This window comes from Bos grunniens, chromosome 12, assembly GCF_055505025.1.
Source record: "Bos grunniens cultivar Pamir isolate PY7600 chromosome 12, Bosgru_T2T1.0, whole genome shotgun sequence".
Classification (NCBI taxonomy): Eukaryota; Metazoa; Chordata; class Mammalia; order Artiodactyla; family Bovidae; genus Bos; species Bos grunniens.
The window spans coordinates 26347174-26373243 of NC_141176.1; the positions used below are offsets into that span (position 1 = coordinate 26347174).

General features: G+C 33.6%; 1 protein-coding gene across 9 annotated transcripts in view; it reads right to left on the reverse strand.

The window, feature by feature from the left end:
• NBEA (neurobeachin) overlaps positions 1-26070 on the reverse strand; it is a 672061-nt gene that overhangs the window by 336323 nt on the left and 309668 nt on the right. For 7 of the 9 annotated variants that reach the window (XM_086329378.1, XM_086329374.1, XM_086329377.1 and 4 more), the window contains 2 exons: positions 19866-19927; positions 2548-2612 (listed from right to left, as the gene is read on the reverse strand). In XM_086329378.1, coding sequence (XP_086185504.1) covers positions 2548-2612; positions 19866-19927 — 127 coding nt within the window. The remainder of the gene's footprint in view (positions 1-2547; positions 2613-19865; positions 19928-26070) is intronic. The other 2 variants (XR_015138069.1, XM_086329380.1) reach the window with 1 other exon arrangement.

Consider the following 26070-nt stretch of genomic DNA (forward strand, 5'->3'; position numbering starts at 1 on the left):
AACAGTCTTTTATTAGATGTGTCTTTTGCAAGTATTTTCTCTCAGTCTGTGGCTGTCTTCTCATTCTCTTGCTACTGTCTTTTGCAGAGCAGAAGTTCATTTTAATGAAGTCCAGCTCATCAGTTCTTTCTTTCATGGATCATGCCTTTAGGTTTAGAACTAAAAACTCATCACCAAACATATCATCTAGATTTTCTCCTTTGTATCTTCTATGAGTTTCATAATTTTTCATTTTACATTTAAGTCTGTGATCCACACTGAGCTAAGTTTTGTGAAGAGTATAAAGTCTGTGTCTGCATTTATTTTTGGACATCCAGTTGTTCCAGCATCATTTGTTGGAAAGATTATTTTTGTTTCATGGTCTTGGCTTTGCTTGGATGCACTTTTTGAAAACCCTGACACTACCACCAACTGGAGAATGCACCCCTCCAGACTAGGTTAAGTGCTCATCCTTCTTCTCAGATTAGTACCTGTAACATCGGACCCTATCACAGCACCCTTGTGTTACTGTATGTGCTAGTCTGTTTGTCTTTCCTCCAAAATTTAGAAACATGTTTGTCTCATTCACTTCTCTATTCCCAGTGCCCATAATGGTGTTTGGTATATGAAAGTGAAGTCGCTCAGTCAGGTACAACTCTTAGCAACCCCATGGACTGTAGCCTACTAGGCTCCTCTGTCCATGGGATTTTCCAGGCAAGAATACTGGATCGGGTTGCCATTTCCTTCTCCAGGAGATCTTCCTGACCCAGGGATTGAACCCAGGTCTCCCACATTGTAGGCAGATGCTTTACCATCTGAGTCACATATAGTAGGTGCTAAATAGACATTTGCTGTGTTAATATATACATGAGATGTGATTATATATTTATAGCTAGCTATATTTCACTATTTGTTCCAAAATCATTTTTACTGGAGAAACTACTGGTATAAAAATGGAAAAACAAACCTAAAATGGCACAAAGAATATTATGATGAGCATTTAGAGGTTTTCCTGGATTAAATTAAAAAAAATTATAACTACTTTCTATAATTCCAACTCCTTCCCTAAATCAAAATAAATGCCAAACACTACCAATGAATAACAAAACAGTTTCAAAAGCTAAAAATCTCTACTAGCAAAATTTTCACTCTTCTTCTTTTCCAAGAAATAACTATAATCTTAATCTTACAAGCTAGAGGTTCAATTTGTTAACTCTTCAGAATTCCTGATAAACAGCATAATTTTCGTTTTTTACTTCACAGCTGAAATGAGTTAGCAAAACTAGCATTATGTGAAATGAGAGATTTTATAACTCATATGACAATGAACTGCCTGAACAAATAATTTTTTTCTATTTTTCATTGCCTGAACATGGATAATAATTATTATCAATTATTTTCGCAATAAAGTTTTATAAGAAGTAGAGTATATTACTATGTTTAAAATGATTATGCTATAAAAGAAAACTAATATTCTCTTGTATCTTTTGCTTGGCAGTAGGGCAAATTTCATTTTAATATTTAGAGTTGTAATGTTATGACTAAAAATAACTCAGTCATAAAATATCTAAGTGAGAAATGCATAGTAAGATGAATTGTTGTAAAAACAGAGGCTATTTCTCAGAATATAAAACATTGATGGAAAAAAAACCACTAAATTGTATTTAACTTTTTTCAAAATAGGTATTTATAGCATAGGTTTCAAACAACACAGGTTTCAAAGACTACCCTGTAAAATATTCTTTCATGACACCTCTTTTGATAAAGGTAAGTTTTACATACAGTAAAATTATTTCCTTATTAATATAATTAAATATGGTTTCAAATGAGACACAGACTATGACAAATCTTCAGGCATTATTTTCCAAAGAACACACTCTGTCACAGATGAAACTCAAGTTGTAAGGGATGCAAGTCTTTGGCTAAGAGAAGCTATACATGTCAGGATGTTGTCCGTTACATCTGTCTTACTATATTCACTGCCAATAAAGTATAGGAAAAATCATAATGAACGACAGTTTATCATAAAAGTGATAAATGCAATAATGAGCTCAAATATAAATCTCACCATGACATCATTTTAACAATGGTATAAACATGTTCCTAGCCAGACCACTGTAGTTCCTACATTTAACTTCTCTCGCATTTTTACTGGGATAGCAGAGAGCATGATATGGTCAAATGAAACTACTTCATACGAACTGAGACGGGCTGAGGGAGTAAACACTGAACACGGCTTTGAGAACAGATGGAGCAGCAGATGGGACTGCAGGCTGGGTTCACTTGATCTGTGTAAAACAACTTTACTATTTGGTAAGACATGGCTCAGAACTCACACAAATCTTACAGACTTTGTCCCTTTATTTCATACCTGCTTCCCCTCTCCCAAATGAAAATTGCTAAACATTTTAAACTTTGTTCCTTTAAGGTATAAGTACCTGTGTGATAAATCATTTAACTAAAATATATTTTGTTACATATTTTTGGAACAGATGGCAGGAAAGAGCAGTCACCCAGTGGAATAAAATGTACACTGACTAGTTGTCTAAATACTGTACAATTAATTACCTTCCTTCATTGATGAGCTCAATAAATGCAAGTCCTGCATTCTTCTGAATAGAATTTTGCCATTCCTAAAAGGAGAGAGCAGACCACGTGTAAGAAAAATGAGCACGTAAATGAAAGTTAACATCTGGTTTAAGGATCATGTTGATGCTAATAACTTCCACGTGATATTTCTAAATCTTTCTAAAAGATTGTTAACAAATGCTATTTTCTGAGAAATGAGAATTTTAAAAGCAATCCTTTATTGTTTAGTTAAAAGGCGCTTTTGAATTCCCAGTGATGCAGACTGAGATAGAAAGTGAGGTCACAAGAACAGATCCTCACTGTGACAGTAAAATGTTGCTTATTTTACACTCTTTTTATGGCATATTTAGAATATGTTTTAAAGAGCTTTTTGCTTATTAATTTATTCCAGGGACTTTAATTTTCTTGGTCTTTCTAATATAGCTGGCAAATTTAGTTTTTTAGATTAAAGATTATACCCCTTTCAATGATACTACAAATAAATATTTGCCTAATAAAGTTTTATTAAAAATCCTTATTGATCAGTCATGCCACCCATCTATAGAGTTTTCCTCCATGATTTTCTACTAATTAAGTGTTGGCCATGACTATGGCTTTCGGAAACACAGTCTCCATGTCACTCCTTCACTCTGTTCCTGATCTTGTTTCCTTTTAAAGCTTTGAACACATGCTGGGAATAAGTGTGGTCCCCCAAAGTAGGTAATTGCTTTGTAAATATTCTCTGTTCTAAGTAGCTCTGTTAAGAAATAGAACAAATCATGAATCTATATTTCCCCAGGAGACAGAATCAACAACTTGGAAACAGGGAGGTGATAGTCTGAGGACAGGAATGATCTAATAAAAGCCTAAATGACTCTGTTTTCAGCAAAGCCATTGTGTTTAAACGCTTCCCAGGTAACACTAGTGGTAAAGAAGCCACCTGTCAATGCAGGAAATTCGGGTTCAATTCGAGTCAGGAAGATACCCTGGAGAAGGAAATGGCAACCCACTCCAGTATTCTTGCCTGGAAAATCCTATGGACAGAGGAGCCTGGCGAGCTCCAGCCCATGGGGTTGCAAAGAGTCAGACGTAACTGAGCATATTGTATTTTAGCTGCCATAACCTTTATCAAAATGATAAGATCTTTGTTGCACTGTATTGAACTTATTAAACCTTTCAAATAATTTTTGTTGAAAACAATTATAGGCAACACTTTTCTCTACATTTTAACAAAATGACTTATTGCTATCCTCATATATTTTGCATTAATTGAGGCACAGCATTAAGTCAAAGTCTCCAAAGAAGAATAAACAGGAAGACCTAGGCTGATTCTTGGGAGCCATTCACATTTTTAAGATTAGAAAAAGAGTAGTTGAAAAGGACAAGAAAAGATCTAGCAAAATTAAGAACAGCTGCAAAATATTAGAAAACATCCATGTACATACATTGGCTCAGGAAAACTGAAAAATACAAGACCCTTTAATCACTAACAGCATTTTTTAATAATAAGCTAAAAATATTATTATATGTGAACTGAAAAATTAAAATATAGCAAACCACAAAATATATGAAACACGAAAGTGAAACTACAAAAATAAAAAAGACGTCATTCCAGAGGAGGGTAAGGGATGCTCTGGTGGTGGAGTCGCACCAGAGCCAGAGGATGGCCTGAGAGCTGGTGCCAACTCAGGCTGAAGAATGGGCCCAGGAGTTGGTGCCTGAGCTGGCTCTAGCTGTGGAGAGACTCCAACTCTGGTGCTGGTGCTGGATACAGTGCTGAGGTTGGCACTAGGTGTGCTGTTGACCCTAGTTCTCTCTCTGGATTTGGTGCCAAACTAACTCTAGCTCAGACAGTAGTGCTAGAACTGGTTGTGAATTGGATCCAGTTCTGGGACTGATTCTAATTCTGGCACTGGTGCCAGGCCTGGTGTGAGAATTGCTGAGAGAAATGACTTTAGACAACTATAGATCTGGAACTGATGTCACCTCTAGAGCTGAAGCCAGAGCTGGCGTTAAAAAGGAGCTGGTAAGCTAGCTGGCTCTAGATATACGGGTGGACCTACCTTTATTCCAGTGCTAGTGCAGGCACTGGTTCTAGCTCAGAGGTACTGCTGGGACTGGTTCTAGTATTTGCTATAGCTGTGTAGTGCTGATGGAGTTGTTTGACAGCTAATGATGGAACTACCTCTACCTCTGGAGCTGGCTCCACTTACATAGCTGGTTCTAAAGAGAGAACACAAAACGAAAGGATCTCTATTTCTATTTTTTCCCATCCATAGGAAGGGAAACTATTTTATGTTCTCTGAACCCAAGCAAAAAAAAAAAAAAAAAATTATGGGTTTAGTCTATCTTGCTCTTCTGCCACCTCTAACTGTCCTGGTCATCCTTTCTCAGACATGCTGCTACTGCTGCTGCTAAGTCACTTCAGTTGTGTCCGACTCTGTGCGACCCCATAGATGGCAGACCACCAGGCTCCCCTGTCCCTGGGATTCTCCAGGCAAGAACACAGGAGTGGGTTGCCATTTTCTTCTCCAATGCATGAAAGTGAAAAGTGAAAGTGAAGTCGCTCAGTCATGTCTGACTCTTCGCGACCCCATGGACTGCAGCCCACCAGGCTCCTCTGTCTATGGGATTTTCCAGGCAAGAGTACTGGAGTGAGGTGCCATTGCATATCAAACACTTATGTGACATAGGATTTTAAGATGACAAAAGCTAAAATGCCAATTTTCTAACACACAGTTTAAAACTTGATAACATAATAGTACTTTCCATATGTCTCTGCAACTTCATTTTTGTATGTTTATATGCATATTATATGATTAGATTTTAGATATTGAATCATTGCAGGAAGAAGCACATTTTATTCATCTGTGGTAACCACAGAAACAGAAGAAATAGAAGATGCAAACTGCACAATGACTATATACAGCATTAAGGCAACAAGAGTTCAATTGTGAAGTTTAGTGATGTTAGATGGGAAACAGAGAAAAAAGACCTTACATATGAAATTTATATTATGTTTAAAACATTATAAATATACGTTTCCCAGTATCTTTTTTCTAGTTCTAGTAGTTATTTGCTTGCCAAACATGAATATTATATTTTCTACCACAGAAGCCGACTGGTTACACTTTAAGGTTATATAGCTTGGGGTACAAGAGTAGTTTTCCAGGCCTGGTCTTTAGTAAGGACCAAAGCAGAATTCACCTAGTGTGAAGATTTTCAAAATTTCACATCAACTACAATAATCAATTTGGACAATTTTAATTTATTAAGTCAATTTCTTTTAACTACATTAATTAATATTTATAAGGCTAAAAAAATGTTACCAGTTGTCTTTCCTTAAGAAAGTGAGTTTAATTTTTTTTATTTTTCAAATTGCAATATGAGATCAAAGTCCCAGACAGAAGACATACTAAGTCCAGGTCATACATATTCATTTATCTGATGTCTGAGAGGAAAAAACAAAGCCATATAATTTAAAATTGTAAGTAATATAAGAAAATATAGTAAATATGAATTTTAAAACATAAGAGCATAGAATGCTCCTGTTACGGTGGATGGCATGGGTTACAGCTTGTATCACCCCTTTATCCACTGCACCCCAGGGTGCTACTTCAATAGAAGGCTTAGAGAAGTAACAAGCCGTAAAAGTAACAATAAAACTAGATATTTTAAACATAAGTTTTTAAGAGTTTAAAATCATTGTTTTCTGGAATCTTGCATGAGACATTTATTTTAATCTCTATTGTTACGGTGAATTTTAAATATACCTCATAAGGGAATGTGGATATTTCTTTACTTTAAAAAACGGTAAATGAGAGAGAAAAAGGAAAAACAAAATATTTCACACAAAATAAAGTATATTCTCTCAGAAAATGTCAAGATCGAATATGGTTTGTTTGTTTGTTTTTAGATTTATTTGGCTGTACTGGATCTTAGCTGCGGCACGTTGGATCTTCGATCTTCGTTGCAGCATACAGGTCTTTAGTTGCCGCATGTAAGATATTTAGTTCCAGCATGATCTAGTTCCCTGACCAGAGATCAAACCCAGGCCCCCTGCATTGGGAGCGTGGAATCTTAGCCACTGGACCACCAGGGAAGTCCCTTTAATGCAGGTTTTAAGCTTGTTTAATGATTTCTGAAATGACAGTTGTGCTAGTAGTGAAGTGAAGTTGCTTAGTCGTGTCTGATTCTTTGCAAGCCCATGAACTGTACAGTCCATGGAATTCTCCAGGCCAGAATACTGGAGTGGGTAGCCTTTCCCTTCTTCAGAGGATGATCTTCCTGACCCAGCTGAGCCACAACAAATAATCAATTTTGAGGGCATCTTTAGTTGAAAACTCTAAACTCCTTGAATTGTCAGCAAAATATGGTATATAGTATTTGGTGGTAAACAAGAATGTGTAAGTGGAAAGAAAAAAAATGAAATGTGAAGTAAAAAGTAACCCATAGGAAGTGTAACAAATAGCATATTCTCCTATTCTGTAAATGAGTCTTTAGATTTTACTCCTATGAAAAAGGGCAATACTATAACAATAATTTATGTTGGCAAAGCAAATATCAAAGTGTGTAAAGAAATAATTTTAAAACTTTGGAAATGAGAAATGGATCAAGCCTACATCATTATTTTCTCACCACTTAATATTACTTTTATTACTCATGGAACATTCGCTCTGAAATATAATTATCTATAATTTGTAGTGGTATCTCACACATATGTGTCCCCTCTAGATTATAAACTCATTTATAAAAAGAAAGATCTTATTTTATCCAACTATGTATATGTAATAAGTAGCAAGTGACTGGCATACTATACATACTCAATGTATTTCTGTTGTTGAATTTATTTCTCTAAAATCTATAGTATCACAAATCCATGAGTTCTGACTGAACTAACAAAAAATCAACAGGACTGTTGCTAAAAAGCACCAGTCATATCAGAATAGCCTCTGAAGATATGCCCAGGCATCAGTGTTATTATATTTTAAAGCTTCCCAAGTGATTGTGACGTGAATTTAGTGCTGAGAACTACTGACTAAAGTCATTCTTCCCTCTCAACAAGACTGCACACACACAAACCTCAAAGTTCCTAACTCACCAGCATGGAGTGATTTAGATATTGTAAAGTGATGTGTATATTTCCTTTCAAATTGTTCAATTATTTAAATTCCTTCTACTTATTTGTAAAGTAGTATATTATTGTATCATAACTACATCATAATTATTGTAGTGTCCACATCCCTTATTACTATGGCCCTTTTTAGCTCTCAGACAGTATTTCATTCCCATAATATGGTATTTGTGTAAGACTGAAAGTGTTACCTTATAATGAGCATGTAAAAAAATGAGTAATGAATGAGGTTATGCAGTGATTCTATTCCTTTACACTGATACACATTTGTTTCTGCATTTCAAAATGTATTTCTTAAATGCATGTTGCTGTGTAACTGATTTTAGAAGTTTCAAAAGAATTATTAGGGAGGACCTCCCTGGCGGTCCCATGCTTTCAATACAGGGTAAGGGGCTTTGATCCCTGGTTAGGGAACAAAGATCCCATATGCCACCTTGCACAGCCAAAATTAAAAAATAAAAATTAAGTAAAATACTGAAAGGGGAGATATTAAAAGCTTTGTGACAAGAAAAGTACACAACATATAAAGTACACTGAGAGTTAAGAAATAGGAGGTAGCTGGGCAAGGAAAGGACACTTTAATCACTGTCCCAAAACAAAGTAAATGAATACATGAAAATGTATACAAAAGGATAATAATAATAATTCATTGTCATCTCAACAAAGTCAATTTCTTGGCAATGACAGGAAAAAAGTATACTCAAAAATCTTAGCTACAAAATCCTTCCAAAGTTTTCTGCCATTTGAGAAAACATACACTCACTCACTTGCTCCACTACTGAAGAAAATGAGCAGCCATAAGAAAAGGTGTAAATTAAACGTAGGCATCAAATTTTTATCCTCGTGGGGAAACATACTAAACTGGGTTTGAACGCGTGTTGAGAGCTGTCAAGTATAGACAGGTTTGTCACAATTTTTTAACTCTTCTACATGGATGCATAACATTTCCTCAAGATGAAGGACTTTTTCAGAGATTTGGATATCAAGTTAAGGATCCTTTGAAACTAAACACTTTGAAGACAAATAGGTTCCAGAAGGATGACAATGAAATCCCCATGTTCTCTTCACAATCACTTTATGGCAGTTAGACAACACAGTAGAAATACTGGACCCTGCACATAATTTTTCCCCCACCAGTGTTTTCTCCTCTGTATCAATTCAGTGCACAGTTTCCATTGCCTTCTGTTTTGTATATAATTAAATTAACCAAGTTAATGTCCTTAGAGACTTAATTCATTTCAAATTTCTTGAAAATAAGGGAAATATTTCAAGGTAAAAATGGGAGGTTAAACTGAGATCTTGTCTTTTGGAACTCCAGAATCAGTTTTTACTTCCTATATCTTTAATGCCTATTTATCATTAGTTGCCAATAAAAGAAATAGGTATGTTCCTCAAAACAACTTTATAACAAATGTTCATTATAACTGGCATGCTTATAATTCTGTTCAATAAGAAAAATTGTTAAGTACAAGGACTGAAGTAAAAAAAAATACTATGCAGAGAGAAAAACAGAGATGAGTAATGTTTTCAATGAATGCAAAATAATGGAAAAATAAGCAAGTACTCAAAGTATAGACTTTTAAAAAAATTTTCATTGCTTATTTTTATGAATAGTTTACAGAAAGCATTGTAGGAAAACCTGAAAGTAAGAAATGAATAATCAATGACTAGTACAAAGAGATTATTTATATGGAGGTCAATAATAGAAAAATCATTAGGCAACATGGAAATATATCTGGTTGATCACTAAAAGAAGAGTTGGTGTACTGTACAAAGATAATGAGGTTACGTAGGATCTCAGTAGATTGCTGAATTGTGTAGTAAAATTACTACAACTTTTAATAATAAATAATCTTATGAATATATACATATACATACTTATGTTTGTATTCATAATGAAAAATAATCTAGTTTGGTTTACAATATATATTTTTAAACAGCATTTTCTATATCTATGAACATATACAACATATAAGCAAATTTATATTCAGCTGAACTTGAGAGGATACTCCTTCTTTACTGTCTGCTACCAGAAATGATCAGAAGAAATAAAGGAAATGCCAACTTTATTAAATAAGAGAATGTTTCATATTTTAAGATTTACATAGGTAGGAAAAGAGTAAAAGCTAGAACAGGGTTTTAGAATGTAGTTTTGAGAAAAAAGAACTTTTAAAACTTAAAACCAATAAAACAAAATCCTACTGGTCTATAGTCAATGAAATAACAAGGAATGTCTTTCTCTAATATCAATGATTAATGGTAAAAAAATGTTACATTTAACAGAACATGTAAGAGCGAAGTCTTGACTGATATACTATTTTATCTTAAGTTATATAATACTGTTCATACCACTCGATGATCATCTTTCAATGTTATGTTTTTCTAGAGCTAAGAATAGGTGTATCAGCACAGTGATGCTGAAAACTTGTTAACTTGAGATACTTGGCCAGAAAAAATAAGATAAATTAAAATATGAATATAAGAGAAATTATATCTTTAGAATTAAGAGCTCTAGACTGTATGGGACTATCATAAAAGTGCTGGGTATTATTATATTAAACTATGATGCAAGTTTAGTTTGTCAAATATGTTCACAGATAAACCAAAGATAAAATAGACATTTAATGTTTCTCAAGATGTATTTTCTGAGACCTTTTATATACTAATACTTTGTGGCTAACTTCTGTACTTATATAGAAGCAAGAAACCATTGAGAAAATTTCCTTATTTTCAACAATAAATAGGGAAGCAACCATTCAGGATTGAGCTGTTGATGCTTCATTGTCTGCTTGGCTTATTCACTCTCATATAGCAAACATGTAGTGCACACTATCTCAATTGACATCTTGGCAAAATAATAAATTATCCCATTTATTTATATATATATAACTTAATTATATACAAATTATACCCCAAAATACCTCATAGCCATTATCTATGCTACCATTTAAAAATAGAAGGAAGTTCTAGTATTAAACCTGGAATGTTAAAACCCTGTTTGTGCTTTATTACCATGAAGCAGAGTTATGTACAGTTACAGTAGAATATTTTATATTTATTCATGAATAACAATGCAATTATAGTTGGATAAGCCATTAGAATTTTAGTGTTGCACAGAAACTGATGTATTGTCTGTCCTTTTTACCCAGGGCAAGAATCTTTGACACAATTAGCTGATCTTTGCTTGAAGACCTACAATATTCTGGACTTCTGGAATACCTAGTTCTATTTTTAGACTACATTAACATTTAAAAAAACACAGATGTTCATATATGAAGAAAGAGCTGTACTGACCAATACAGAATCTACATCACATGCAGCTATTATAAGCACCTCAAATGTGGTTAGTGTGACCTGATAAACGTTCTAAGTATTAAACATATGCCTGATTTGAAAGGCTAAGGAAAAAAGAAATGTAAAATACCTCATTTTAAATGCTTTTATATTGATTACATGTATGCTGAAATTATATTTAGGTTACATGAAATATACTACTAAAATTAATCTCACCTACTCTTTTTTCACTTTTTAAAATATAGTTTTAAAAAATTTAAAGTCATATGTAGCTCACATCATATTTTGATTGGACAGCACTACTCTACATTATCAACTGGGAAAAGTAATTTGTAAGCTATTGCTGTTACAACAGCAATTTTTGCTTATACTATTAACAATTTTGCATTTATGTGTAGAAATATAATTTGAAAGGATATATATTAAATGATAATTTTTTACTACTCCTGGGTAGTGAAAATATGAGGTAATAGGAAATTTTATTCAAACCTCTAATACTTATTTTTAAATTGTGCTTAATTTTCAGGGACTACTTTTGCATTAAAAATCATCATGGGCATCTATGCTCAACTGATTTTCAACAAGAGTACCAAGATCTGTTGATGGGGAAAGGATAGTCTCTTTAGCAAATGGTGCTAAGAAAAATGGATAATCATTTGCAAAAGGATAAATTTGGATCCCTATACATACTGGATATAAAAAATAACTCAAAATGAATCAAAGATCTAAATTGAGGTCCTAAAGTAACAAAACTATTAGCAGAGAATAAAGGGGGAAATCTCCATGAGCTTGAACTTGGCCATAGGTTCAAAAACATGATATCAAAAGCATAGGTAACAATAACAAAAGTTGATAAACTGGACATCATTAAATTAGAAACTTTTGTGCATCAAAGGACACTATCAAGAGAATGAAAATAAATAACCTACAGAATCAGAGAACATTTTTGCAAATCATATACTTGATAAGGATTTAATGTCCAGAATAACACTTTCAACTCAACGACAAAAAACTCAATTAAAAATGAGAAAGGATTTTAATAGGCATATGAAAAGATGTCAACATCACTACTTATCAAGAAAACATAAATAAAAATCACAATGAGATACTACTTCATACTTATCAGGAAGGGCTATAATTTAAAAAACAACAAATAAACAAACCAAAGATAAAGAGGGAGAGAGACAGAAAATAATAAGTGTTGGAGAAGACATGGAGAAAATTGGAACCCTGGTTTATTCCTCATAGAAATATAAAATGATACAGACTTTGTGGAAAACTTGCAATTCCTCAAAAAATTAAACCCAGAATTACCAAATGACTCAACAATTCTACTCAATTATACACCTGATATCTAAAGGTATAAGCTTAAAAGAAGTGACAACAGAGACTCAGATAACTTGTAGGTCAATGTTAATAGCAGCATTATTCACAATATTCAAAGAATTAACTCTGTAAGTAATTAATAAATATCTATACTAGGTGCTATACTATACTATACTATCTATAGTATAGATATTAAATATCTATACTATACTGCAAGGTGTGGATGGCGTGGTAAGGAGCGAAACAAAAAACATCACTGGCAACATAAAAATAAAATGATTTTTTTATGGTGTAAATGTATAGCATAATTAAAATTAATAACATTCATAATGCAACCTTGAAAGACTCTAAGGCTTTGTAATCCTTAAGTTTAGTCTTTCTTTTTGCATAGTTTAAAAAAATTCTACAATTCAAAGAGATCTCAATGTGAAATAAATATACTGATGAAACTATACAAAACTTATTTTCTCCATTGGCTGAATGAAATGCTTCCAGTAATGAGGAATGGTTGGCATGATGCTTACTCTAAAGGAAACTCCAATGTAATAGATAAAGAATATCATGCCTTTATCACCTATAAGAACATCTAATTAAAACATGTAAACAGGGACCTATATTTCCTGTCTAGATATATGTATTTCAAATGTAAAAGGGAAGGATGGATTGATTAAAATCATATAACAATAAACCTGAAAAGTTTCATGAAAGAAAAGAGTTTGAAATAACTGGGAAGATATGAAGTAATAGTAATAATTCTGAATTTTATATTTTGATAGTGGTAGTGATTACATCAATATAAAGAATAAAATAGCACTGATAGGAATGAAATAGCATACACACAAATGAATGCATGGAAAGGATAGTGAAAGCTGAAAAATGTCTGTAATCTAGTTAAAAGTATTATACCAATATTGATTTCCTTCTATTGACACTGTATTACATTTATATAAGATGGTGCTATTGGAGAAGGCTGGGGAAAGGGTACACTGGATTCTGTGTACTATTTTTGCAACTTCCTATGAGTCTACAATTATTTAAACAACAACAACAAAACCACAGAAAAAAATGATCACGAAGAAATGTGCAAGCAAAGAAAAAGAGGACAAATAAAATTACCTACTATAAAATACTTTATATAACTTATTATAAAATAAAGTATGCTGAAGTACAGAGGATTAAATGGAAAAAATCCACCAAAGAGCAAGAGAATATACAAAATGGAAGGATAATGAAATATATACCACTGTTTTCACTATTTTTCAAATTGTTGTAATGCTCCTGAAGAATTTATATAATGTAAATACACAAAAATAAAAATTAGAAGAAAACAAACAAACCCAAACAGGGAAGACAGGGAAGGGGTGGACATTGTATCCAAGTGTGGAAAGGAGTTTTAGTTCAGGGAAGTGGTCTATCAGTATCCAGGGAAATCTGTGTACCTCAGAATATACTATATTCCTTCTCCTGTGTCACAGACACTGTAGCACTCTTAAAGACTATCCTGCAGGAGGCCAAGGCTTACCAATTTCTTTTTGTCCCAATTTTGGCAAAAATTGATGAGAATTCATACATAAGAAAATAACTGTTGTTTCTCTTATATTAGTACCATTTTCACACAAATGAGCCCAGCACTGAAGTTTAGCTGTCATTTTCCTTCTGTATTTATAATTCAGGTTGGATATGAACTAATCATTATCAAGGATTGAAGTGCTGCATCATGTACAAGTATCATACACATTAAGGTAGCTTAAAAATATTTTATAATAGAAAAGTGATCAACTCAAACTATACCTGCCAATTTTTCCAGAGTTGAAATAAAAGAAATCAACAATAAAAGACCCCATGCTACTGCTGTTGCGGTTCAGTCCCTAAATCCTGCTTGACTCTTTGTGACCCCGTGGACTGCAGCACACCAGGCTTCCCTGTCCTTAACTATCTCCTGGAGTTTGCTCAAAATCATGTCCATTAAGACCTCATGGAAGTGATCAAAAGTAATTGAATTCCATGCTCTTTAAATCTTTGATCAAATTTTCATAGAAGATGGTGTAAATAATTGGGTAGACAATTATTGCTGTGATTGCTCGGTAGCATTCTCCCCAAGACACATTAAATAAACATTTTCTGATTACAAATACTTAGTAATACTTTGGAGAAGGCAATGGCACCCCACTCCAGTACTCTTGCCTGGAAAATCCCATGGATGGAGGAGCCTGGAAGGCTGCAGTCCATGGGGTCCCTAAGAGTCGGACACGACTGAGCGACTTCACTTTCACTTTTCACTTTCATGCATTGGAAAAGGAAATGGCAACCCACTCCAGTGTTCTTGCCTGGAGAATCCCAGAGACGGGGGAGCCTGGTGGGCTGCTGTCTATGGGGTCGCAGAGTCGGACATGACTGAAGCAACTTAGCAGCAGCAGCAGCAGTAATACTTTATTAGTAATACTTACTAAAAGCTTTTTTCTTTAGAATGTATACATTTCATTGTATAATTTTCTCCCTATTTTCTAATAATTGAAAGTGATTATTATGACCCATATTGAGAATGGTCTATATACGTTACAACATTTTCAATTTCCTACTTAACTTTTATTTATATTTAGGATATATTAAAAGTTTCTGGCAATAAAGATGATACAACCATATTAATTCCAAAAATCTTTAAATGCCTGATTTGCTCCTTTAACTTTGAGATGACATTATAGCACAGATAAAAGCTGGGGTTAGGTTAGGCATGGTCCAGAGATAAAGGTAGGGATTTCTTAGATATTCAGGAATAACATAGTGGCTCTATTCCTTTAAAAAACACAGGCAGAAATGGTAACAGGAAACAACATGGACTATTAAAAGTATTTACAAGTGAGATGTTTTTATCAATCTCAACTCTAGGCTATTAAGATACTATAATCTTTTATATGAGGAACCACTCTTTTGAGATGTACTGCATGGAAATGGGTCTACCTGTATTACAAATAAACCCAAATAATCACATGTCTCCTACTTAATTTCTGATACACTCCAAAATGAGCTGGTCACTGGTCTGAGCACATACAGGTTCATTTCATTTCTCTCCAGACCTTTGTTTAGACTGAATCTCCTTGCCTGCTTAGGCTGTGTAGAAAGTCTATTAACTTCAAGAGGTACGTCTTTAGTCCATCTTATTAAAGCCTTTCATGAAAATCTTATTTTTATAGTTCACAGTATCAATTTTCTATACCACATATAGTTATCACTTGATGATACTCAATTTAAAATATCAAGCCATTACTTTTTATTCTTCCTTCATTTTAAATTCAGCTAGACTAACAGGCAAGTTTCATGGAGAACACTAGATTTTAAGAAATAGAAAAATATATCAACAGATCTTTAATAGAGATTACAAAGCTAAAATAGAAAAAGTTGTAACTAAATAATTCAATGTGACATAATTTCACCATGATAATTAGTAAGATTTCATATTTTCAAAGATGCTTGAAAAAATGTAGTTCATGTATATTTTTCTTAAATTTATCACTTTATTTTAAACACCAAAAACTCTTTAAATATTGAGTACTTATGAAGAAATATTCTTTTGCAGGCCTCTATATTCATCTTATCTATGTCTTTGCACCTCAGTCTTAGGTTTATTATACTTAGAAGAAGAAAAGTATGTCTTTTCCTCTGTACCATCTGATTAAACTGTATCAAATTGGAGAAAAAATTTAAAAAAATTAAAAGTTCAAAGGCTAAATCATTTAAAAACAGGAAGATAGTTCTTTAGTTGTGGTTCCTTTTGTAAGTGCTGTGTTTAGAAGTCCTGGGTTATGGCCTTGATCACATCAGGGAAGTCACTAGAATTCTTTAAGTATATGATGTATTTAAAAAAGAATAAAGGCAAACAAGACCACAAAATATTTCATGTTAGTAACTTCATACACAGATCTTAAAGAGACTTGCAAGGCTGACTTCTACTTTATGTTACTTATATATTTTGGGGTTTCTAATGAGAATAAAAATGATTTATTAAGCATACATTTGCTTAATCAGTGTTTCAAGTCAGAAAGTACTTAAATACTGAGACATATTTTTTTTTACATAAAAGTCTCTCAATTTATAAAACATTTTTTATTGACATATAAGGCACAGAAAAATGCAAGTGACATCTGCTAAGCTTTACTTATGAAAACTTAAAGAAATCCTATGGGATAACATCACTCAATTTTTCCTGGAGTACCTCTGATGGAGACTTCCTAAAAAAAATCTGGAAATAATTAGAAACTATTATAGTACCTTAAAAAGTTTACTTGAAAACTAAATCTGCTCTTCATCAAAGAATATAATACATTCAGAATAATGTAATGGAAAAATAAGGTACATATACAGAATAATGAAAAGCATCTCAACCACATCTGATTGTGAAACTTAAAGAAGTCGACAGAGGACAATAGTAGACCTGTGAGATACTGAAGAACTCCGGAGGAAACACTATATTCACTGATTAAGCACTGACTTTTCAAGACACTTTATATTATTTTACTCCAGTTCATTTTACTCTTTATTTTTAAAAAAGATACTACTAAGTACATTTTAAAAACAAATTGAAAGAAAAGAAGAATAGATAAATCTTGAAATTTACTTTTATGTCATGAGATTTATAGGAAGAAGAAAACTCCATATCCAGTAAAAAAATGTTTTTGAATATCTGTGGAACAGTTAATGCAATATAATGATAATGCTAATAGCACCTTAGAACTTAAAATATGTTTTTCAAGAGACCTAAAATTCCACTGGCATGTATGTCCCTTAGAGTTTAAAAGACTGTCCATATGAACTGAATTATCCTTGACAAGTACCTTCAGACACTTGTAATATGATCGCATGTAAATTTAGACCATATTTTGCACACAAACCACTGGCAATAGTAAGTTTATTCAAGAGCTCAAGATAAAAAGGAAAGAAAAGCTGATAGACTTAATAATATGTGGTAGTTAACATGAAATTTCCGAAATCAAAAGCATCAAAATAAAGGCATCTAATGAAAGAAAAACAAATGCTGTGAGAAATGCTGCTTTTTCCTTTCCTTTTTCTGTTCTTCACTACCTGTTTTCTCCAAACAAAATGTTATCTTTCCATGTTTTATCCAAATTTAGAGAAAAAAAAAAAACAAATTCTAAACAAATAAATAAACCAGAAAATTCCATTTGCATTGAAAACTTATTTTAACCAATAATTAAACCACAGTGTGGATAACATCTTTGCTGTGTGTTCCCACTGTGGGAAAAACTTACTCATGCAGTCCATCAAGATAGTTATTCATTCAGATTTCCAGCTATTTTATTAGTACTAATAACTGCTGATCATAATAACATGGAGTTATATCAACATTTGCAAAGGGCTAACTGTAAAACAGAAGAAAAACAACTCAAAACTCTGCTGTTTTAAGAATTCCTCAGGATTGCCTCTGCCTTGGCACCAAAAAAAAAAAGCCTACAGAACCATGCTAATTCTATAGGGATCAGCTCCATTGTCAAAGAAATGCATTAAGGTCTGAAGGAGAGAACTCAGCCATTGGACAGAGCTGCTTGCTAAGCAATCTCCACAGCACCCGCACCTATATTTATCTCTCTTTATCAGAAGTCTGCTACTGCTATGTTGTCTGGCTAATGGATGAAAACAGGATATAAATCATCATGAATTTGAGTCGTGGAGAAAATGGCAGATTATTTTAAGAAATTCTGAAGACATGTCCATTTTTTGTGTCCTCAAAGCCAAGGTTTTATATATCTGTCCAACAATGAATGATCTGCAAAAGATGTTTTCATAAGCTAATTTTAAAGTAGAACAGTGAATTATTCCCATCTGAATTGCATCAAAGGAAGATTACTGATTTATCAGTTATTTCTTTAAAAATATTTTGTGGAAAGTACAGTTTTTCAGCTTAATAGAAAATGAAACAACTGCAGCTTGTTTTTTTTTTTTTAATAAAGACTTTTAAACCATTTAAACAAGGTATTTTAAATCAATAAACCACTTAAATATTTAAAATGCACTGAATTATTTTAGACATTCAACCTAAAGATCAAGTTGAGAGACATGTTTATAATACAGCTTTGCTGAAACACTGAAAGAAAGTGCACTGCATAGAGAGCTTAAATTTCTCACTCTTCCTTTCAATCAATAACTGAGGCAAAGTTTCATCTCTAGGGCCCTTAATGGCAGGAATTCCTGGAGCCAGCAAATGAGTAATGTTAAACCTATGATTAGATGATGAGGCCATCAAAGACACTAGACCCTAATGCTACATTCTTCTTTATTTTTCTGAACTGCAGTGAAACCAGGAGCTAAGGAAGAAGGAATTTTACATTATTTTCCCCCATGAAACCATTTCTTTCAACCTGGCATCATCAAGAACCTATGAGGTCCAGACAGATTTCACAGAGTGTCTCTCGAACTCAGGACTCTGGCTTTGGGTAACAATTCTCAAATGTCCTGCAGATGAACTCCTGCCAGGGATGCTGTTTCCTTTAACATCTTCCTTATTTATGTATCTGGATGAAAAGTGGAAAATGGATCTAATGATATCCCTATGAATATATTCTTGAAGAAAGTAAACCTGAAGACTGAAAAATAGGTAAGTTTTGGTTGTTTTACTTTTGTTGATGCTTTAAAGGATTGGTTGAAGCCCTATTGCTATTTATTTGGAAGTTAGTTGTGATTTTAGTCAGACCTCAGGTCAGTAAATAGAAACAGTATATATAAATTTTCCTTTCTACTGAGGAAATTAGGATGTAAAAACTACTTATTACAAACATACATAAGTTCTTTTTTCATTCTCATATTACAAAATATTTAATACTTATGTGAAAATCAGGACCACCAGGAGACTTGGCAGAGCTGGCGAGAAGAAAGACCATTAGGTCCCTATTTTGGTTATCAGAAAAATGTTACATACTATTTTCTTCTAATTGCTTAAAAAAACAATAGCCAGAAATTATAATTCTATTTTTAATTCTGATTATTAAAGATAAATAGTATAAGTAGATTTTTAGATTTTATACTGAAATATATAAATTACATTAAAAAAGGGAAAGCAGCAATGTATCATATCAAAAATCCCTCACTGATCAGCTGTGTTTTATACTCTGGCTATTGCATTAGAAAAACAACCTCCAGTTTGCGTTATCTCTAATAGTGAAAAAGAAACCATATTAATTAACAATGAACATCAAAATTATAAATACTACTCTATCATTTAAAAAAGATGGATGTAAAGAAGGGTATCAAAATAGCTATAACAAATTATATATATATATATATTTGCAGAAATTAAAAAATAAGGAACAATAGAAGGCTAGGTAAGATGGAAAATAAGACAGCTAACAGGAGGGGAGAAGGAGGGAGATTAAATCAATATTTGCATGGTAAGATCATTTACATAAATACATATCTCTATTTTCTTCATCTATGAGATAATAGATATTTTAAAATACATAAACATATACATATTTATTTACATCCATTCTCCTGTTTAATGACATAAAGCAATCCTCATGTAGTTTAATGTAATCACATGATTAAGATTTCATACCTGAGAACAAAGCAGCATAACAAGCTCAACTACAGATGTGCTGGACTTCATACAAACGAGGCCTACAAAAAAGAAAGGTTAAAATAAAATGAAATAACAGTGGTAGAAATCATCATTCTAAGTTAATTCATTATATAGTTTTAACTTATAAAACATTATTAAAAAATAGAATTCCTAAAGTAAAATGAATTGAGATACTCAGTAACACATTCTTATAGCATTAATTTCAAAATATACAGATATTTCAAGAAGATATGAAAAATACATAAAAATTGACCTCAGACTTGGGTTATTTATTTGGTCAAGGCATTTCTTATATTTAAACAAGGCATGTGTCGCTTTCAAAACTGATAAGCCAGTTAGAGCTCCTTTTATTCCAATGACATTTACAATGTGATTGTCTCCAGAAATATAGAACAATAATCACTGAGTATCTATCTAAATTTTCTTCCAAAAGACAAAATTAAAATAATTTTTACTTTATTATATCTACCCATAGGTTTTCAATGGTTAAATGAATTTTGAAATATTAAAAAAATGAATTTCTCATATAATTAGCATGTTATACAATACTTATAAAATAAAATATTCCATTGTTCTGCTTCCAAAGTCTCTGAATAGAAGTCAGAAGTAAAAAGAATTCAATGTTATAATGGCTACTACTCATTGATCACGTGCTATGTGCTGGGTACTGTGTTAAGTGCCTTATGTACAAACATCTCCTTTAGTTCTCATTATATTTTGTGACATACTATTATTATTACCATTCTACAAGTAAGAAAATACTCTTCTTAAAAACAGTCTAAATGTTGATTATATATATTATTCATTGACTTTTTTTCCATTCAAAGGATGACTGCTGTATAAGAAGAGAAGGCAGGTCATGATTGGGTAGTATTTTTAACATATAGAGAAAAATGTAACCAAGGATTAATAACAATCTCTGGAGGACAGTATGTTAATCATGATGTTTGCTAATTTAAAATATATTTTTAAAAGTTTTTAACTGTTTCTAAAATTAACTAAATTAATAGACTCATTTTTCTTTTTATATGAAGACAAATATAATCAGTAAAAGCACTGCATAATGAGAAATGCCATGCTACCAGGGAAGCCCGATCTTACATTAGCTGTTGCTAAATAGCTAGCTAAAGTGAACCAGTTATTTTTTCCTTCTTAAGGTGATTTCAGTAAAGAGTCTCAAATGTCTTCCAGACACTAGCACGTATATTTATTGTAGGGAGTGGATAAATACCCTTTTGTGCCCATTCTGCTAACAACTCTACCCTTAATGTGCAGACCTACAGAACAAGTTGTAAAAAGGCACCAGTATTCCATTTTATCAGATCTTTGGGCAGACAGCTAACTAATGAAATAAGAGGCAGATGTGAAAAGCTCATTTAAGAGACAATTGTTGTAATTGATCAGCGATTCTAATGCTCAGGAGCTAGAGTCAGAAAGATTAATGGGACGTTTATCACCTGTTGGCTACTCAACTATTTGAAATTCAGACAAAGAAAAACTAAGTAGAAGGCCAAAGAGCTATGCATAGTAGAAGAATTAAAAAATTAAAATTTGTACTGCATATCAATTTAGATTTTAGACTCTAAGGCTATATAATGAAGTATTAGGTTACAAGGCTATATAATGATTGATTATACAAAGAATTATTCATCATATATTCTGTGTACTAGAGTTTTGAAATACATACAGTTTTTACAAATCAGAAAAAAATATGCAGTTATATTCATTTCTCACAGACTAATTTTAAATGAACTTCTAAAGAACTGCATGTAACAAGAATATCCATATTTTTCCCCAAATATATACTATCATTCCATAATAAGAAAAATACAGACAAATGCTCCGTCAATGCTTTTGTTCAAGGAAGTGATAACAAAATGACAGGATAGTGAAACTGCAATTTGATAAAAAGTATTCTGGGAACTTTGAAAATGGCCATTGTGATTTCAGGTCACTATATCTTTGCACCTTTACTAATGAGATGTAATTAGAACGAACAGAATGATAATGGACCCCCTTCAAATTAAAAAAAAAAAAGAAACAAAAATGAAAACCTAATTTTGCCATGAGAACACAAGCAGAGACAATTTTGGAAGGGTCATCACCTTTCAAAAACTTTATAATCATTTTGGTTGGCACTATTTCTAAGTGTCAACAAAAGTATTACTAAGACAAATGGATTTTTATTAGAGATATGCACTGAAGATATCTAGAGATATTGAGACATTTAATAGAGCTATTGAAAATACAAACACTGACGACAGTATCCTTGCACATTCTATAAATAATAAAAGCACTTATTTTTGAAATTTTAAGGTGAAAGCAATAAATGTGATTTTGTACAACTTTAGCCATAAGCTTAAGAAAGCCAAATTTATCTAGCAATGCTACAAATAACTCAGGCTATATATGCATAAAGCAAGTATTTTACAAGCATATGTCTCAAATGAGATGTGATTTTGTTTTCCTTTTTGTATCTGGCAAGAAATTTATCATCAAATCAACTCATTTGAAAACCCCTTGTATGAGTAAAGGACAGTGTTAGCACTCAGGAGTATAAATAATACGACAGTATCTACATCTTCCTAAGGGCTCCATCTTTCAATTCAAATCTAAGATTATCTAACACTTACAAAGAACTTGATCATTTACAGGTTGCATTTATACATGCTGTTTTATTTGATTCTCTTAACAACTATTTGAACTAGTTATTATTACCTCATGTGGTAGGTTAAAAAATGAAGGGATTCAGTGACTAGCCCAAGGTGTTTCATTCAGTCAGTGGTGGAACTGGGACCTGAATTCAAGTCATCTAACTCAAAAGCCCATTTCTCATCTGCTGCAGAGCTGTTTAAACAATTTGATACTAAAACAATTTGATACTAACAGGATAACAACATGTGACCGTGAGAAAGATCATAATGGTTAATTCCATCTTGGGTGATTTTGACAGTTTTCTTGGAGAAGATAACATATAGGTTGGTCAGATGTGGGAACAAAAAGCTTAACAAAAAGTACAGAGGGAGCAGAGGACCAATAAATCCTGAGAAGACCTTTCTAGTAGCTTGGGCTGATCAAAATATACGCAGTGTGAGAAAGTGGGACTGGAGGGTTAAGATAAAATTCAAAGATTATATATCTCCAACTGAAAGAAATAAAATTACACGTTTTTGAACGTTAAGAAGAAGAATATAGAGAAAGGGATACAATGGGAAATGATACTAAGGATTAGTTATTTCTATTCCATGATGACTTTTCTCACCTTGTCAATTAAGAAGTAGGCCCCAAGGGAATTAAACTTATCTGCTCCTCCAACAAATACAACAAAAAGCCACCTTTATCTGCAGATATATGCTAACCAGAATAAATATTCTGACTAGAAACAATGATGGAATACTGTATATGAACTATGGATAGAGGTTCATGACATTGTATAGGAAACAGGGATCAAGACCATTCCCATGGAAAAGAAATGCAAAAAAGCAAAATGGCTGTCTGGGGAGGCCTTACAAATAGCTGTGAAAAGAAGAGAAGCGAAAAGCAAAGGAGAAAAGGAAAGATCTAAGCATTTGAATGCAGGGTTCCAAAGAATAGCGAGGAGAGATAAAGCCTTCCTCAGTGATCAATGAAAGGAAATAGAGGAAAACAACAGAATGGGAAAGACTAGAGATCTCTTCAAGAAAATTAGAGATACCAAGGGAACATTTCATGCAAAGATGGGCTCGATAAAGGACAGAAATGGCATGGACCTAACAGAAGCAGAAGATATTAAGAAGAGGTGGTAAGAATACACAGAAGAATTGTACAAAAAAGATCTTCACGACCAAGATAATCATGATGGTGTAATCACTCACCTAGAGCCAGACATCCTGGAATGTGAAGTCAAGTGGGCCTTAGAAAGCATCACTACGAACAAAGCTAGTGGAGGTGATGGAATTCCAGCTGAGCTATTTCAAATCCTGAAAGATGATGCTGTGAAAGTGCTGCACTCAATATGCCAGCAAATGTGGAAAACTCAGCAGTGGCCACAGGACTGGAAAAGGTCAGTTTTCATTCCAATCCAAAGAAAGGCAATGCCAAAGAATGCTCAAACTACCACACAATTGCACTCATCTCACATGCTAGTAAAGTAATGCTCAAAATTCTCCAAGCCAGCCATCAGCAATACGTGAACTGTGAACTTCCAGATGTTCACGCTGGTTTTAGAAAAGGCAGAGGAACCAGAGATCAAACTGCCAACATCCGCTGGATCATGGAAAAAAGGAAGACAGTTCCATAAAAATACATATTTCTGTTTTATTGACCATGCCAAAGCCTTTGACTGTGGATCACAATAAACTGTGGAAAATTCTGAAAGAGATGGGAATCCCAGACCACCTGACCTGCCTCTTGAGAAACCTATATGCAGGTCAGGAAGCAACAGTTAGAACTGGACATGGAACAACAGACTGGTTCCAAATAGGAAAAGGAGTATGTTCAGGCTGTACATTGTCACCCTGCTTATTTAACTTCTATGCACAGTACATCATGGGAAATGCTGGGCTGGAAGAAGCACAAGCTGGAATCAAGATTGCAGGGAGAAATATCAATAACCTCAGATATGCAGATGACACCCTTATGGCAGAAAGTGAAGAGGAACTAAAAAGCCTCTTGATGAAAGTGAAAGTGGAGAGTGAAAAAGTTGGCTTAAAGCTCAATATTCCAAAAACTAAGATCATGGCATCTGGTCCCATCACTTCTTGGGAAATGGATGGGGAAACAGTGCAAACAGTGTCAGACTTTATTTTTCTGGGCTCCAAAATCACTGCAGATGGTGACTGCAGCCACAAAATTAAAAGACACTTACTCCTTGGAAGGAAAGTTATAACCAACCTAGATAGCATATTCAAAAGCAGAGACATTACTTTGCCAACAAAGGTCCGTCTAGTCAAGGCTATGGTTTTTTCAGTGGTCATGTATGGATGTAAGAGTTGGACTGTGAAGAAAGCTGAGCGCCGAAGAATTGATGTTTTGGAACTGTGGTGTTGGAGAAGACTCTTGAGAGTCCCTTGGACTGCAAGGAGATCCAACCAGTCCATTCTACAAGAGATCAGTCCTGGGTGTTCCTTGGAAGGACTGATGCTAAAGCTGAAAGTCCAATACTTTGGCCACCTCATGCGAAGTGTTGACTCATTGGAAAAGACTCTGGGAGGGATTGTGGTCAGGAGGAGAAGGGGATGACAGAGGATGAGATGGCTGGATGGCATCACCAACTCGAAGGATATGAGTTTGAGTGAACTCCAGGAGTTGGTGACGGACAGGGAGGCCTGGCGTGCTGCAATTCATGGGGTTGCAAAGGGTTGGACACGACTGAGCAACTGAATTGAACTGAACTATAGATCATAGTATCTTACCAGTGTAAAGTGAATTCAAAAACGTGTTGAAAGATAAGGTTGGCTAGCTGACTGGCCAAGATACATGTATTTGATAAGATGAATTAGGTGGACAAATTTGAGATGGTCCAGACCCATGCAGCAAAAATTTGCTGGGTCCAGATTAGTAAAGGACCATTCATGTCACTGGCATTTTTTTGGGTTTCCATTTACTAGGGGTGAGAAATCAGCTTCAACTTTTAGAAACAGCAAGAACAAAACCCCCACCAAATCCCACTAAACTGTAAAATGAATCTTAAAAGTTTGCCCTTTGGGATACAACCGTCTTTCTTTAATACAAGAAATGCTGACACTTTTGTTCAATGTTTGAGTCTGACTTCATGTATACGCAGAATTACAAGATCAAGTTTACATGCTTTAAGACAGTGTGGAAAAATTCCATGTCTAACAGGATGCCCCCTTATGGCGGGAGGTGAAGAGTACGAGGTGTTATGGTGACAAACAAGGAGTCATACTTGGAGGTGGGACTCATCTTCTAAGGACCATTGTTTTCTTTCAGCAAGGGCCCTCTCCCAAGGGAGAAGAGGCTACACGTCTATGCCTGGGGCAGTGCTCCGAGTATATTCTCAGTAAACTTTAACTAAAAGAATAAATCTAAAAACCACCATTCACTGAGTAAATAAATAGTTGATGTATATTTATATAAATGTTGGAGAAAAAAGATTTTAAGGAAAAATAAGAGTATTCTTTTAAGAACAAGAGCCTAATGTATTAAAAAAGCATTTATTGAGCATTCTGTCTTATGTGCC